The sequence below is a fragment of the Zootoca vivipara genome, chromosome 2 (genome assembly GCF_963506605.1).
Source record: "Zootoca vivipara chromosome 2, rZooViv1.1, whole genome shotgun sequence".
Classification (NCBI taxonomy): Eukaryota; Metazoa; Chordata; class Lepidosauria; order Squamata; family Lacertidae; genus Zootoca; species Zootoca vivipara.
The window spans coordinates 42,943,802-42,961,135 of NC_083277.1; the positions used below are offsets into that span (position 1 = coordinate 42,943,802).

The window sequence follows — 17,334 nt, forward strand, 5'->3', positions numbered from 1 at the left end:
TGCATCTCAGATGTTGCAAATTAAATAATAAAGCCCTAGAAGGCCGGGGTGGGGGAAACACACATACACAGAGAGAGAAAGGGGCGGACAATTGACCTCTGCACCTAGACACATGGTAGTGGTTGTCCAGCCCCTCCCCCCATCGTATCCTTGGCAAGGTAGGGGTGGGGGCAAAGGAGAAAAGAGAGAGAGAGCGCTAACTGTATAGACATATGTCTCGGTGCGCTGCTGCGCGCATGCGCGTCATTCCCCTTTCCCTCCCCTCCTTATCCTTCTCCAACCTGAAGTTGCTTCTGGAGCAACTCATTCGGGGCTCCGGGCGCTGCAGCAGCTGCAAGGCAGACGATGGCACCTTGGCTGAAGTTCTGCTCCTTTTTCTTCTCCCTCACTGCCTGCTTCGACGGCCCGAAGCTGGCCGTGTCCGCAGGAGGGACCAGCGGCAGCGGAGGCAGGAAGGGGCCAGCGGGAGATGCTTGTGGCTGGAAGGTAAGAGAGAGAGAACAAACGAAAGAAAGAAAGAAAGAGAGACTCTTTTGTGTTTTGCTTCTTTTTTACGCGTCGGCGGTGAGGTGACTTGAGCAGGCATTCCCCTTTCCTTCCTCTCCCTTTTTGCACGAGTTAGCAGAACTTGGGGGAAGAGGTGCCAAGAGGTCTGTCAGGAAGCGGATGCCTCGCGGGGTGGGCGAGGGAAGCCCTGGAGCTCCGCGTGCCGACGAGCTTGCAGGTGGCGCGTCTGGACTGTTGCACGGGCAGCAGCGTGCAGTGCAACCTCGCAGCAAAGGGCAGCGGGAGACATTGATGCAACGGGGGCAGCAGTTCCAACCCTCTCTCTCTTTCTCTGCCACTGTGTACTTTCTCTCTCTCTCTCTCTCTCTCTCTCTCGCACACACACACACACACAATCACACCTCTCTCTCTCTCTCTCGCCCACTCTTCTTATGCGGCCGGTGCTTTGAAGCGTTGGCATTTCTGCAACTGCGGGGATGGCTCGGTGGTGGCGGAGGTTGGCTGGATTTTCTCACCAAAGGAACTCGGGGGAGGAGGAGGGAGGGCGGCCGAGGGGAGAAGCCAACAAGTGGGAAGTCACTCAACAGGTCTTTTATGCCGTCCGCCTTCCTCCCCCCTCCTTAACTAGACCTGCCCTGGGAGAGAAGGGATAAAAGGCGATCGCTTGGGCTTTGTTATTTTAATGATCGGAGGCTGGTTTGGCTACAGGCCTAGTCATTAGACCGAAGGGGAAGCGGGGGAATGGGTGTGCTTGTAAGGTGATAAAAGAGTGTTTTAGGGCTTTACCTTTTGTCCCTGTTAGCAGCTTTTGCTAAGTTGCGAAGTTTTCTCTCCCTTCCACCCCCCCCCATAGGTTTCCTGAGTGTGATTTGTTTTATTTCTGGAAAGAAAAGAGGATTTCTGCAACGCTTTTTGGGGATTTTTCTCTCTCCCCCTTCCATTTTCAGCCTTATTAAAGATTCCAGATGAACGCTTGTGGAAGGGCATGAGTGACTTTCATTGCCTCCCCTTTTTTGTTAGACTGTCACAGAGATTTCCTTGGATTCAGATCATAACACTGAGTGAGGGGAAAAGTTAACAGCAACCACAACAAAAAACCAAAAACTGGTAGAATTTGTAGGGAGTAGTTGTATGTGTGCTTACAGGAAAGGGCAAGTGTCCACACAAAAAAATACTTTAGAAAAAGGGGGGAAAAGAAGCCAAACGTTTGCAAAGAACTTAACTCTCCAATGGGCATATTATTTGCATCTTGAATTTTGTTAACTGATAGGTCCTGTAGGAAAATACATTCAGCTGCTGCTTCGGTTTAGTGTTTCACAATAACAAAAGTGATATTTGATTTGCATATTTTAAAGCTGCACATACATCTGGTTCTGTAGGTCAACAACAGCACTAGCTTTTTAAAGGCCATAATGCTTGACTGATTTTGGTTTGTTTGTAATGGATATTCAGTGATCTGACAGGAAGTGAATTTTATGATAAAACTGAGGCAAGAAAAAAACATTCATTTAAACCTTATTTTTTAATGCAGCCTTTTATAGATTTATGATATGGGGGGGGGAATCTGACACGTTTTGTACTGTTAGAACAAACTTAAGGTTGTAACTTGCTTTTAAACACTGGGAACTTTAATCTGTATGCCAATCACTTACTGGAATACATTTATCTCAGATAATGTAAAATGTATACAGACCAGGATCCTGCAGTTTTTATTCTGGGGGGGGGAGTTTTAGGGACTACACACAGAGAGCTTTTCACAAGCATTAACTGCAGGATAAGACCTGTTTGTGTATCTTGGGCTGTATGTAAGTTTTGAATAGACCTGACATACTATTAAATGACTGATGGCCCCTGTAACACATTGTCTGCTCTGGGGCAAGGCTGCCTTTGAAGTGCTACCCTGTAGGAAGTAAAAAGACTATTTGCTCTATTAAAATTCCTTGGTATTTCCTCTGTTTAACCACAGGCCACTTCCCCTCTGCCACTCTAAACACTGCAGGGACACTGACTGATTGAAAAGGCACAAGCCCTGAAGTAATTGCATCCCATTCAGACAGATATTCTTAGTGTAGCTTATTTATAATGAGTTATCGTAGAAATGAAAGATGGGTACAATTTTTTTCCTGCCTTGTTAAGATGGGAAAACAAAAATAGGCTCATTGACTTGCACAAATGTTCTCAGGTTGAGGACTGTGATGTTTCTTTAGTCAATTATCTGTTGGTAGTTTGTAATTCAACCTTAAGTTTGTTTATTCAGAAGTTAAGTTCCACAGAGTGCTCTGGGAAACATCACAGATGGTAATATTTAATAAGAGTATAAATATTCGCAGGCTAATTATGGAATAGCAAGTAGCATTCAGAGTGTGAGAGCACCAGTATTTTGATATCATAATAAGCATGCTTTTCAAATTTATACTTATATAATTTAATGTTGTGCATAACTTACTATAATACCTAAGGGGGGAATATCTGATGCGGGGGGGGGCGCATTTTTTGGTGTGGTGGAGAATAACTGAGGTCAGTGGGATTTTAGAAAGTGTGTCTATGCATATTTAAGAAATAAGAAGCCCCCTCCTTGAATTTGGTGAGACTTACTTCTAAGTAGGCATTCAAAGGATTATGCTGTATTATAACTATTGGCTAATTAAAGCTGTGGGGGGAAATTATGAAGGCATTTTAATAAAGACTAGCTGCTATTTTCAGCAGCTTAGTCTAAATGATGTGAACTTGCTCACTTTTGTTCTTAAAGGTAAAGGGACCCCTGACCATTAGGTCCAGTCGTGACCGACTCTGGGGTTGCGCGCTCATCTCGCATTATTGGCCGAGGGAGCCGGCGTATAGCTTCCAGGTCATGTGGCCAGCATGACAAAGCCGCTTCTGGCAAACCAGAGCAGCACATGGAAACGCTGTTTACCTTCCCGCTGTAGCGGTTCCTATTTATCTACTTGCATTTTGACGTGCTTTCGAACTGCTAGAATCATAGAATCTTAGAATCATAGAGTTGGAAGAGACCACAAGGGCCATCTAGTCCAACCCCCTGCCTAGCAGGAAACACCATCAAAGCATTCCTGACATATGCCTGTCAAGCCTCTTAAAATACGAATTCTTAACAAACCAGTATCTATTGATTGATTGATTGATTTTATTATGTTTTATAGATATTTAGTGGTTGATTTTTTTAAAATGTTGTAAGCTGCCTTGATATTTTTTTAATAGAAGTGCAGATCATAAACATTCAAATAAACAAATCATAAAAGGAGTGCTTGCCAATGACAGGGACATTTTACTATATTATAATAAATATGACCAAGGATTAAAACATTACTGGTGATTGACTAAAATAATTCTTCAGGATTTGAAAACTAAAAATAATGTACTTTTTTGGTTGATTTATGTCAAGTACAAAGGGGAATAGGCATGAAGTCCTTTAAACTAATACTAGTGAGTTGTATCCAGTGCTGTGGTAGTAGAGTTCCGCTCACACAGTGGGCTTCACCTCTCCTCTCCTCTCCCCATGCACCTCAAAAACTGCTCCAGAGGGGCCCTCCATTCTCTGGAGCAGATTTTGAGCACGTGCGAGGGAGCTGCAGAAAACAGAAGGGAGAACATCTATTGTGCAAGGGTAAGACTGTTACACAATAGAATGGCAGCATTGGATACAACCAATTATGTTGTAGTTGGAAGAATAAAATAAGAGTTGTGTATTATTTTATCAGTTGTATCACTTTTTAGTGTATCCTCTCTGGGGAAAAACACACATTTTTTTTAGTTTCTAGGTAAAAATGTATTTTGTGAAATTTTGGGAGCCCCTAATAATTATAATACTCACTAATGCTATTAACCAATTAGGGGTTTAAGCCATGCAAACCGATTTCTACTATCACATGGTTTAATGTTTACTGCAGCTGGGGATATAGCTCCCATGGATGCACATATATTTATTCTTTACTGTAAGCAAATTGTAGAACACCGCATCAGGAACACCAACTGCGGCAGCAACAACCATCTGCTGGGAAGGATGGAAAAGTTCAATAACTTGGTATCCCCAGTGGCGAAGCTGCAAGCTCCGGTACCGGGAGGTGGAGAGCAGACGGGGGCATGGCTGGCACTTGTCCTGGGGGGCGTGGCACGTCGCATGAGGGGCCGTGGTGCCCGGCGTAGTCGGGGGGTTCACAGCGCGTGTCCGGGGGGCGGCCGCAATGGTACCCCCCTCCCCGATGGTGCCAGGGTGGTGTGTTCTCCCCTCCCTCCCTCCCTCCGCCAGTGGGTATCCCACAAAAAGTGGGATGTCTTGTCATCACTGTTGTTGTCCTTTTCCCTTGAGAGGGAGCCAGTGTGGTCGTGTTGGACCTGGGAGGCCACAGTTCAAATCCCCACTCAGCCATGAAGCTCACTGGGTGACCTTGGGCCAGTCATAAGAACATAAGAATAGCCTGTGGGAGGCAAATAGCCAATAGCCGCCTAGACCAGCACCCGGTTCTCACAGTGGCCAATCAAATGCCTGTGAGAAACCAGCTAGCAGAGCATGAACAGAAGAGCACTCTCCCCTCCAATGGGTTCAGGCAACTAGTAAGTCCCTGATTCTCAGCCTAGCCTACCTCATAAGGTGGTTGGGGGATTAAATTAGGTGTGGGAGATACAGGTATGCCATCTTGAGTTCCTTTGCTCAAGAGAAAAAGGTGGGATCTACCGTAAATGCAATAAATAAAACCTTGTCCCTCCTAGGTTTGGGGTGGATTTCCCCCCCCCCCTACAGTTCAGTAAACCATTGACTAGGATGTTGCAAGCTTTTTGCCTAGTGTGGTGTGAAGGATAAGTGACTGCTTCACATCTGGCTTCAGCCATGAACTTAAAAAGTGTAAGTTTGTAATGAGCCTGCCTCTATCATTCTCAGTCCTAGTATCAGTAATATGGGAAATAATACTGACTTCCTTTATAGGGTTGTTGTAAGGATTACAAACAGATAAATGTACTTTCAGATACATGGAAGCGATATGCCAATGTTAAGTATTGTCATTACTACTGCCACAACTGTTATTTACTTCCTGACCAGGCTAAGGACAGGAAGCTGAATTGTGGGATGGTAGCCAAAGCAGTGGTAGAATAGTATTAGGCTGTTTTCCAGGCTACCACAAACTCTAGCATCAGTTGTTGAATGGGGCAAGGGCGAGTATAGTGAGATATTAATTTGGATTTTGAGTAGATAGTAAGGGCCAGGAGCTGGAAAATAATTATGTGCAAGGATATTTTAACATTCGGATGTACTGTAAATTGCGTTGCATGTCATTGGAATTTGTAATAATCACCACCTATTTATATTTACCATTTTTATTGCACAGTTCAAGGGCTCAAAGTGCTCTTCATCATGCCAGCCTCAAAGCTGGACCATGTTGTCCCCATTTTCCAATCCTCTCTTCCTAGGCACTTTCTCATTTGTGTCTTCTCCTGCTTTAGGCTTCTGCTTGGTCCAGGTCTCTTTGCCTAACCTTTTCCCTAGGCCCTTCCCTTCTGCAGCATATGAACAGAGTAAAGAGTAATGAGAATAGCATATGAATAGCTCAGACAGCATGAAAACCACTTAGCCATCAACTTACGATCAGAGCAGTGAGCAGAGCATCCAAGGAAGACCCTTAGACTGTCTGACCACTCTGATGATGAGAGGGAATCCAGGTTTATATATGTAGTGGTATTTCTGCATAACTCATTGGCATGCGTCTAATGTGCAAGTGCGACAGAGCTATGAAAGCCACTTCTACAACACATTATTAGCCCAATGCAGGCATTATTTGTTCCCTTTACATAACAGTATGGGAACAAGGAGCAGGGGTTGAGCTTAGTAGCCCCATCCCTGATTTTCACTCTTTGTAGGTCAGACCCTCACTTGACATGTGCACATAAAGCACAAATGACTGGGCAAGGGGCTTCACGTGTATAGCTGTATGCTGATGATGCACACAGGAGCTTATAATGCCTGAAGCAGTGGAAAGCATAGACTGCGACTTGCTTAAACCCCTAAATGTATTATCCAGGTTTTCCTCCTGTAGTATTGGAGACAGGCATTTCCTGCCCAGATTCCTTTTTTTCCAAGCATTTAGGCCTTTAAATTGCACTTGTAGATTGCAGTTGGTTTTATTTTTCACTAATAACTATTTCACTTTGCCTACAAGAGTTTGTAGTGAAAAGTACAGTTTCAGTCTTTCTTACTACTTTTCCGTGTAGGTAGCTGCATAGTGAACATGCCCAAGCATCTCTGCACCTTGATTACAAGGAGGAGCCAGCATTACACAGTAAAAGGCACAGATAAGTTAATTCTGGGTTTATAAGATTGTAAAATGTTTCCAGTTAAAACAAATACTTTCCCAGTAATCTGTTTAGATTTAATTTTTCTGAATTAAGTTTGCTCTTCTGCACCTTACCTCTGCTCCTAGTAATAATAAAAAAGCTGTGAATTGTAGGTTCTCTTTTAAAATTATATGTTTACTGAAAGGCTTTAAAAAAACTTGCAGTTTGTGTCACAATGAATTTAGTCTCCTGCACATACACACCCATTATAAAATACTTTTCCATTAAATGGACTAACAAGTACTCATCTCTAGTAAGAAGGGTTTGAGGCACAAAATGGTATTTAATTATCTTTGCATGGTTTTGTTCTCATTTTAAATATATATTTTAAACATTGAACACTCTATTGCCTCTTCTAAATAGTATGAAAAGTATATTGAGTAGTTTGCCATGAATGGACTCAGTGGTGGAGCAAAACTTGGTAGAGCATATTATCTTAGCAGGCAGTCTTGGGTTTTAATTTCTAACCCTTCTCTGTCTCCAGTGGGAGGGACTAGATATTTCTGATCTTGCTCCTGACCATATTCAGATCCAGCCAAGCACTCAGTGACTTCCCTGACTTTTTTGTATGTAGCTGTGGGAAAATTCCTGGTTGGCTGGCTATGAATTAATGAAAATCCTTACAATGCTTCGCTAATGATAGCTCCTGCGGGTTTAAAAAAGTGCTATTGCCTTTTTTTAATTTGAAGGAGGTCATGGAGGTTTACAGAAACTAAGAGAAGGTAACATCTGGTTGTGCTCTGCTGATGGCTGCTTTTGTGTGAAGGAAAAAAAGTTATGGTGTTTCTTCAGCATCAAACGCTTTCAAGGTGATCCTCATAAGAATTCCTTCTAAAATGTGCTCCACTCAAGCTGTGAGTTCTAATTAATAGTACTCTCCATTCTGAAATGCTGGATCTTACTGTTAAACTCCCAGATTTCTAATACTTTAATCCTAAAGGATTACTAAACTATACTGGTTTGGTAATTTATGTAGTAGTCAGTTGAGGGTTGTTTTTTTAAACCCCCCCCCCTTTAAGACGTTTGAGTGGCCTTAAAATGATAAAATAGTCAATATAGTGATTCACCTATGAATGTCCAAGCTATAATTGGTCTTAAGCAAGACTGAAATAAGGGTTGATACCTTCTGTGCATTGTAGTAAAGTGCCTCTTCCCTTGTGTGCCCAGTTATGCTTTGCATAAAGAGTGGTGCTCATGATGGAGTCTTCCAAATATGGAAATCCCTCCTGCTACAGGGTTGTAAGAGTTTAAGCCTGAGCACATTCTGGAAATGCTCTAAAAGGGGGGGTGAGTATCCCCCACTTTAGGGCCTGTTCTGGACCCCAAGCTTCCCACCAATTTTGTTAGCTGCAAAAAGAAAAATGTAGGCACAGCATTGAGGTAGGTAGAGTTCCGCGCCCAAACGGAGATGGCAAATTGTCCCCTTTGCAGTAATCCAAGCAATAATTTGATTTAAAAAGGGGATTAAACCTCGTCTTTTGCTGATCTGTGTGGATCAGTTGAGGAGTGGAGCTGTGAGCTTGTATGTGCTTGTATGCATGCGAGAAGGTGCATGAAAGAGTGTGAGAGGGCACACCCACTTTTGTCCACACACAACACTAGTATGTGGCCCCTGAGGGTTCAGTGGGTTTGAAGCTTGATGTCATTATGCCTGTTAGAAACTCTGAAGAGCTACTGCCAGTCAACGTAGACCAGGGTGAGGAATCTGTCCTATTCCTCACAGGCCAAACTGACAGGTGGATGAGGTAACTCACCTGTCAATTACCTAACATCACAGTGACATCAGGTGATGATAGTTGGGACTTCAAAGCACCACACAGCGATTGCAGAGAGCTCTATCCTATGCTTTGGGCCCCTGCTGATCAACAGTGATTGATGGGTGGAGATTTCAAGGCTGCTTTCAGCAGGGGGCAACTTTGCAACCGAGTTCCCCGTCTCTTGTCCGCCCAAACATGATGTTATAGTGTTCCATTATTGAAGAAAGGTCGGATATAAATGCTAGAAAATAATAATAGAGCCTGTGTCATATTAAGCATGGAAAAAGCTGGTCTGAGAAGATTGGAGTGGGTGGAAAGTAGCACACACACACACACACACACACACACACATCTGCAAGAAGCCATTGGGAATGATCATTGGGAAATTTGGAGCATGGTGTCACCAGTGTGCCAGTGACATGCACCTCTACTTCTCTATAACTCCATAATAGCTATGCAAACCCTAGACCAGAGTCTGAATGCAGTGGTGGACTGGATGAGCAGCCAGTTAACTGAGTTTGAAGCCTGAGAAGACAGAGGCTCTGTGGGCAGGTGGTTCCCATTCTCACTTCTCTGAAAGAACAGGTATGCCGCTTTGTCATTAGAAGTCCCAAGTGACCTCTGCTTTGTCTAGTGTGACAGCCAAGGCAGTATCTGGATTGGAATAGCTTGGCCACTGCTCATGTCCACCTGAATGCTGCCAAATTAATTGTAGAGGTGAAATTTTAAAATAGTGCTGCTTGGTGTATATAGGAGATGGGGTTATTAGAGAAGGGGTAGTGTGGTGCTTCATGGTATGTGACAGGGGATGTAGATGCTGCATTTAAACTACAGTGCTCAAGCTGTTTATGCAGGTGTGTTTGCATGCCACCTAAGTTTAACTGATGTTTACTGTGTCATCTACCGGTAGCATAGCTTTTTTCAATATCGTTTCTCGTGGTACAATTCCTGTGGTCCCATCTTCCTAGCATTTTCAGACAGGTAGCTAAGTTAGTCTGCAGCAGCAAAAACAACGAAGAAGATTGTGGCAGCTTCAAAGACCGGCAGATTTATTGTGGCATAAGCTCTATAAGCTCTAGTCCACAAACTTTATGTCATAATAAATCTGCTGGTCTTTAAGATGCCACAGGTCTCTTTGTGGTTCTTTTTGCCATGAAATCCAAGTGTTTGTTGGTTAGAATGCATGCCATTTTTTGCAACCAGGAAAACTTCCAACCACTTACTAAATGCCACCATGCACAATGTGTTGCAAATAATGCATTCTAGAAGTACATCGATTATTTTAATTGGAAATAAAGGATGCATCATCAGTCCAGTGGGAATTTCATTAGACTCCAGGTTCATTTTGCAAGTGAAATTTCAGCAAGGTCTGCTAAAGTTGCAGAAACATCCAAAGAACCTTTAATAATGGCAAGTAAGAATCTTTGCTTTGCATCTCATCTCAAATGTAGCATCTCCATCAACACAGTATCTATCCTGTAACAAATACTCTTTTGTCTGGTATGCTATTGATGTGGAGTTAAGGGGCATTCCAAAATACCAGCACTCTTGTTTTTGTTTTGCAGCCCCAAAATGCACTGGTGCACTTGTCACAACCAAGGAAATCTTACTAATTTTTAGACCTATAGTAAAGAGTTGCAAAAGTACAACATAAACCTTGTCAGTTAGTAGTGCAATCATACATTCAATTATATATACGTATGTATGTAAAGAAACTTTGTCACACGTCCCTCTCCATTAATATGATCCTGGGTTTATGCTTGAGGAGTTAATGTTCTGTAATTACTTAGCCGTCATTACACTTACACTCCAACTCCTGACCAAAATAAAGTGTAAATCACAAAAAAGAGGTTAAAGTGTCAGTAAACTCTGTCCCTTAACAGGTGACAAGCTCTTAATGTGTGGTGTTGCAGAACAACAGCAGAAACAAAAACCCTCCTATCTTTTATTCATAAGTTCAGGATAATACCAGAGGGTACAGCTTAGGTATCTCCAAATAGTTGCATTTCTAAGATTAATTCACTAATCATGCCATTGACTTTCTGAGTAAGGACCACTAGCTGTGAAATGTCATGCAGAGTTTTTAAATGGAACATTCAGTTTGCTAAAGAATGAGCTGCAAAGACAGAACTTTCTCTTTATGGCTGTTAGCAGTAAATGCAAGAATCAAAGCCACAAACTGAATGAAAGGCTAAAACCCCTGTATTATCCAGCAGTTTTAATAGGTATGAATAACTATGTTCATTCCACCTTTGTGATATTGGACATGTGTGTGTTCCTTGTTTTCCTCTTCCTTTCAGAATTTTTGCTGTATGCAACGTATTTTTGTGATAGGTTAGTGTTTCTATTCAGTGCTTTAAAGATTTGCTGGTTTAAAACCAGAGTTAAGGCTGCCTCTCGTTGCTCAAGTTCTACAAAACAGGGAAATAGGAAAATAATACTGATGCCTTTGCTGACTTGCCCTATGATGAGCATTAATGTTGTGCAATGTCATAAATTGTGCTTGCTTATGGCTTACCTTACATGCACCCACAACTTCCCTTGGCCTTTCAGGCCCAAATCAAGATGGAATGATGGAGTGCTTGGGACCAGCAAGAGTGTCCCATATTGTCTTGGGTCTGCATTGCCTTATGAAACATTTGACCCTTGCTGCATTGCTAAAGGAATCTTCCTGTGAGTTGGCCCCTGGCTGTTTGTTCCTTATATCAGTAACTGGCGGGATGGGTTAACGTTAGAGATTGGGCCACCTTTTAGCACCCTTCGTCCTCCTTGCCACAGAGAAGCTTTTCATGTGTCACTACAGAAGACTGAATGACAAAGAGATTAAAATTCTCTTATTCTGGATTTGGACCTTCACTGCTCACAAACAAATGTTGTTTGCAATTCATGGTTTGTCTGGAGCAAGAGAAACCATGTTCAAGTGACACACTAGGTCAAGCCGTAGCTTAACTCATGGCCACACAGCAACAGGAAGACTTATGGGAGGAGTGCAGTAGCCGCAGTGTCTCTGCAGGGACGCAGTGTTTGCATGTTTGTGCTAAGCCATGGTTCAGCTTAGCATGATGTGCAAACTTGGCCTTATATATTGTTTTGTGAACTAGAGTTGATGCACCTGTGGTGTCAGTCAAAGTTTTTAACTTTTAGAGAAATGTTGGAGGAAGTTGAAATCCTGAAGAACAGCAAATCTGGTGCGTGCTAAACCCTCACCTCCTTTCCCCTGTCAAAATAAGGCTAAAATCTGCAGTGATTTACTTAAGACGAGTGCCGGAGAATTGAGGCTCTGCCTTGTAAATGGGTACCACTGAAACATTTGGAAGTTAGTCCTGCTCATGTCACATTCTGGTACATGTTGTCCCATCTGTAAAGGTGAAGCTTGTAACCTCATGTTAATGGCATAGCACCAGTTAGCATAGTTGGAAGCACTTCATCCTGTAAATTCTATGGCCATGGCCTCCAATTTTCCTAGCTCTCTCATTTCTTTATTTTCATTTGCTACTTGCAAATAGCAAGGTCTGGATGAAAGTTTTTTTATAGTTAGAATTACAGTAGTATCTTGGTTTAAGAACAGCCCTGTTTACAAACTATTTGGTTTACGAACTCCGCAAAACCGAAAGTAGTGTCCCGGTTTGCAAACTTTACCTCGGTCTAAGAATGGAAGCTGAACGGTGGAAGGGCACCGGCGGCAGGAGACCTCATTAGGGAAAGTGCGTCTCGATTTAAGAATGGTTTTGGATTAAGAACGGACTTCCAGAATGGAATAAATTCGTAAACCGAGGTACCACTGTATTAACAGGAGGTTTTATGTACAGATAGTAATTAAATATAAATTAATTATTTGCAAAATTCCTAATTTTGGTGAGTATGACAATGTATTTCTGGTAAAAGGAAACCAGGAGGTTAATTGGCAAGAATAACAACTTTGATTTGTTTTTAAAAGAAAACAGCCTTGATGCTCTTAAATTTTCTGCTGTAGTTCTTTGTTGCTAGACTGAAACTCACCTTCTGACCAAATTTGTTCTAATCTAGTTACATGGAACTTTTATTATTGCCAAATGGCTCAAATAATATCAAGGGCTTTTGAATTTAATTTTTTGAATTCAAGTTGGGGGTCTGTTTAAGACATCTCTCTTATTCTCTTTCCCCATTGATCAAAGTAGAGAAACCTGTGCCTCTGTTTTTGTTGCACACATTGACAGTCTATGGATAACATTACATTTTTTCAGCATGAAACTGAACACTCTAAATCCCTAAAGCAGTCTCAAATGTATGGTTAATAAAAGAATTTATTGTACTGGATGTCATCTGTTATATCACTCTGGGAACAAACCTGGCAGTGAGTGGACAGGAAATATTTCCATTTCAAATCACTACAATCTTTTATGGTCTAGGGCAAAAGTGTCTAATTTCAGCAAAGTCACTGAATAGTGTGTAATGAAGGCATTTTAGTTGATTAAATGCATGTTATCACTTTTCAAACAACATTAGGGTGTTTTCTTCCCCCCTCTGTGCTTTTAACAGAAGGGAATATTTCTGTACATATTATGTGTGTTCTGTCTGCAGTACTGAGCGCTAGAAATATGTTTTCCCCCCACTGGCAGAGAGAATAGTATGTATTTCCAGATAAACAATTGGGCATTCCCAGGAGGTTAGCAAGAAGATAAGCTTGTGAACCATAGCCAAAGCACTTCGTAGTTTTAAAGGGCTGCTTTTGTAATCAGCTACTTCCTCAATGGAGAAGCTTGAGGAGTTGCTCCTGTGTAGTGATTGCTGTGTACTTGGCATGCTGTTTTAGCCGCAGACTGCTTCCACCCCCCACTCCTTCCACCTTGCCCTGGATGCCAAGTGCAAAATCTGTGCAGATGACAACCATTTGCGTGGAAACTAAATGCAGCCACAATGCAGAACTTGGAAACACAAGTCGGGTTTAATAAGGTGCCTTAGCCTTTGCAGGCAAAAGGTCTTGGGCCCATTCTGTGGCATCTCCAGTTATAGCCATCTTGAGTAGTAGGGCTAGGAAAAGTGTCTTCCTGAGACTTTGGAGAGCCTGTGCCACACCTGGAATGGACACGTGTTTTTGTGGCCAAATGAGCTGCACTTAACTGAGATGAATACAGAAAATGTTTTGCCTTCTTGAGCTTGGCCAGTAATCAGGAATTACAAAAATAGTTGATTCTGTTGTTTGACCTGACATTACGGTTTTGAGAGGAGAGCAGGATTTAGACCTTCCCTGTCCTACAGAACTATTGTCAGACCTATTGTCATGGGGCAAGAACTCTTTTGGATGTTGATATGACTGCCTAGAAGTTAAAAAAAAAACTATGAGGAGAAATCTAGAGAATTCCAGAAAAACATCTACTTCTGCTTCATTGACTACGCAAAAGCATTTGACTGTGTCAACCACAGCAAACTATGGCAAGTTCTTAAAGAAATGGGAGTGCCTGATCATCTCATCTGTCTCCTGAGAAATCTCTATGTGGGACAAGAAGCTACAGTTAGAACTGGATTTGGAACAACTGATTGTTTCAAAATTGGGAAAGGAGTACGACAAGGTTGTATATTAAAAAAATTCCTTCAGTAGCACCTTAAAGACCAACTAAGTTTTTATTTTGGTATGAGCTTTCGTGTGCATGCACACTTCTTCAGATACCTTCAGATTCTTCAGAAGGTTGTATATTGTCTCCCTGCTTATTTAACTTATATGCAGAATTCATCATGTGAAAGGCTGGACTGGATGAATCCCAAACCGGAATTAAGATTGCCGGAAGAAATTTCAACAACCTCAGATATGCTGATGACACAACCTTGATGGCAGAAAGTGAGGAGGAATTAAAGAACCTTTTAATGAGGGTGAAAGAGGAGAGCGCAAAATATGGTCTGAAGCTCAACATCAAAAAAACTAAGACCATGGCCACTGGTCCCATCACCTCCTTTCAAATAGAAGGGGAAGAAATGGAGGCAGTGAGAGATTTTACTTTATTGGGTACCATGATCACTGCAGATGGTGACAGCAGTCACGAAATTAAAAGACGCCTGCTTCTTGGAGGGCACAAGGAGAAGGGGACGACAGAGGATGAGATGGTTGGACAGTGTTCTTGAAGCTATGAACATGAGTTTGACCAAGCTACGGGAGGCAGTGGAAGACAGGAGTGCCTGGCGTGCTCTGGTCCATGGGGTCACGAAGAGTCGGACACGACTAAACGACTAAACAAGATTTGTTTTGTTTTAAAATATTCAAAATGCTGCCATGTGAGGCTTTCCTGTTCAGTGGTGTGTGATGGAAAAGTTGGTTTTCCTGGGCAGGTTGGGTCACCAAGTGTTTTCTTTTGGTTAATGAATGGCAGTTTCTGATTTGGCCAGCGGTCCAGGAGGCAGAGTTGAAAAGGAGAGGATTTTGAGCAGGCACCCCCAAACTGTGGCCCTCCAGATATTTTGGACTACAACTCCCATGATCCCTAGCTAACAGGAACAGTGGTCAGGGATGGTGGGAATTGTAGTCCAAAACATCTGGAGGGCCGAAGTTTGTGGGTGCCTGATTTTGAGAGAGGTTTTTTTGGTTCAGATAGAGGTTGGGAGAGAGAGTTGGTTCTGGGTAGAAACATCCACTCTGAGGAATATATCACAAGCTAGTGAATGGAGTTTCTGAGCTTAGTGTGAAGGACAGTGTGTGGTGTCCTGTAAGAGTAATAGGCCAGGAATTAAGTGGGAGGGTGAGGCTGAGCCAGGAGAAGTAGAAGCTGTGAGAATACAGTCTACTTAGGTCTCATTCCAGTCAGGAGGGGAGAGATTCTGCTACAAAAGGAGAAGACTCCCAAACCAGTTAAGAGGGGTGTGGAGATCCCTTGGGTCTGTTACTTGGAGTACCTCAGGAGTAGGGTTGTCTAAGGCAGGCATAGGCAAACTCGGCCCTCCAGGTGTTTTGGGACTACAACTCCCATCATCCCTAGCTAACAGGACCAGTGGTCAGGGATGATGGGAAGTGTAGTCCCAAAACACCTTGAGGGCTGAGTTTGCCTATACCTGGACTAAGGGGTGTGTAACTGACAGGAAGTACCACCTTGTTTAACATTAAGCGGCAACAGCTGTACAACAACTGAGAAAGAACTGAAGTGAAATAACATAAGCTGAAGTATCTTATGTTTTACCCACTTTGTGTCATAAACTTCCTTTGTTTAATAAAATCTTTCTTGTTTATTTGATCAAATCCTGCCTGAGACTTCAAATTGTTACTGTAAGTTTTCCCTCACACAAGTCCCCCACAAGATAATCTGGGGTAGTTTATAGGAATTTGTGGAATTTGTGTTCTGTGAGGTGGGTGCACTATATTTAAGTGAAGGGGGCAAGGGAAAAAGTGCTGTTTCGCCGTCACATGGTGCAGCCAGCTTTCTGCTCTCCTGCAGAACCTGAGGTTCTCCCAAACCTGCTAATTGATACTCCCTCTTGCGACTGGGTGGTACTTTGAACAACGATACTTTGAAAATTTATGTTGAAGGCAACGGGATGGAGGCTGATTCAGATTGGGGCAGAGGCACTGGGTGGAAGGTAGTTTTAAACCCTCCCAGTGCTATTTTGCCACTCTTAATTCCACACCTTCCTTGTCCCATAGCTGTCCTTTGCCCAAGGAAAGCAAACTTAAGTACCACAATCAGAATGTCTTTAAATACAGAATTCATCAGGCCTGGTGTCATAGTTTGGCATCTACTGATAGGGATTTTTCCTATAGTTTTTAACTGCCATTGTTGCTTCAGAAGAAAGAGAGCTGTCCCTAGTTTACGATGCATGGTTGTCTTACATAAGCCAATATATATGAGATGCATTTCATTAATATGTTCAGGCTGCCCAACAGAGTGTTGTGCCCAATTAAAAAGCAAATAAAGCCTAATTAAAATGTTCCCAATGGGTACCAAAATAATGACACTTATTTTCAAGTGGTAGTGGGGATTGGAAGAGAGACTCTGATGTGGAAGATAGCATTTGGCCAGACAGTCCCAAATTTGGGTGGTAGAAGACAATCTTACAAGTTGGTGTGTATTAAAATATTTTTAGTCTGGCTTTCATCCTTTTGGATACCAGGGTGATATATAATGAGCCTGTTGAAATAACATAAAACAATAAGACCAAACGTTCAGTATACTGTATACAATTTAGAGGCAGCTACAACAATACAGCAGAAAAATCAACATAACTTAGAAATGCTTGGAGAAAAACAAGTTTTCATCTGTGTGTGCATAGCAAACTATAGTTGCTTTTACTTGCTGACTCCCAGTTTAACTCCTTATCATACAGATAAGTGAATTACTAATGCTTCTTTGTTAGAACTATGAAATTCATTTTCTGTTCTTTTTCTTATCCAGATATGGGCAGGGAGTGGGTGGGTGGAAGTGCTGCAGTAGAATTGGAGAGCATATGTGCTACATGCAGAAGATTTCAGGTTTGATCCCTGGCATCTCCAGTTAAAAAGAGTAGGTAAGGTGACTGGTGGTGGGAAAGACCTCTGCCTAAAACTCTGGAGAGCCATTGCTAGTCAGAGTAAGCAGAAATAGGCTTGGTGAACAAGTATCCTGATGTGGTAGAAGGCAACTTCCTAACATCTTGATGGGGTACATGAATTTAGACACAAGCTCTGTTGTCAGACTTCCAATCCAATAGGTTAGGCACACAAGGGGTCATCACTGGAAGGAAAAGGGAGATAGGGAGATCAGTTGGGAAAGGTCTGAATGGAGGTTTGGTG

At 42.4% G+C, this 17,334-nt stretch overlaps 1 protein-coding gene across 2 annotated transcripts in view; it reads left to right on the top strand.

The window, feature by feature from the left end:
- Nucleotides 1-304: 304 nt before the first annotated feature.
- The window catches only part of IL17RD (interleukin 17 receptor D), a 54,061-nt gene continuing 37,031 nt past the window's right edge, over nucleotides 305-17,334 (top strand). For both annotated transcript variants that reach the window (XM_035106370.2, XM_060271423.1), the window contains exon 1: nucleotides 305-486. In XM_035106370.2, the coding sequence (XP_034962261.1) occupies nucleotides 346-486 (141 nt within the window). In that variant the 5' untranslated portion in view covers nucleotides 305-345. The remainder of the gene's footprint in view (nucleotides 487-17,334) is intronic.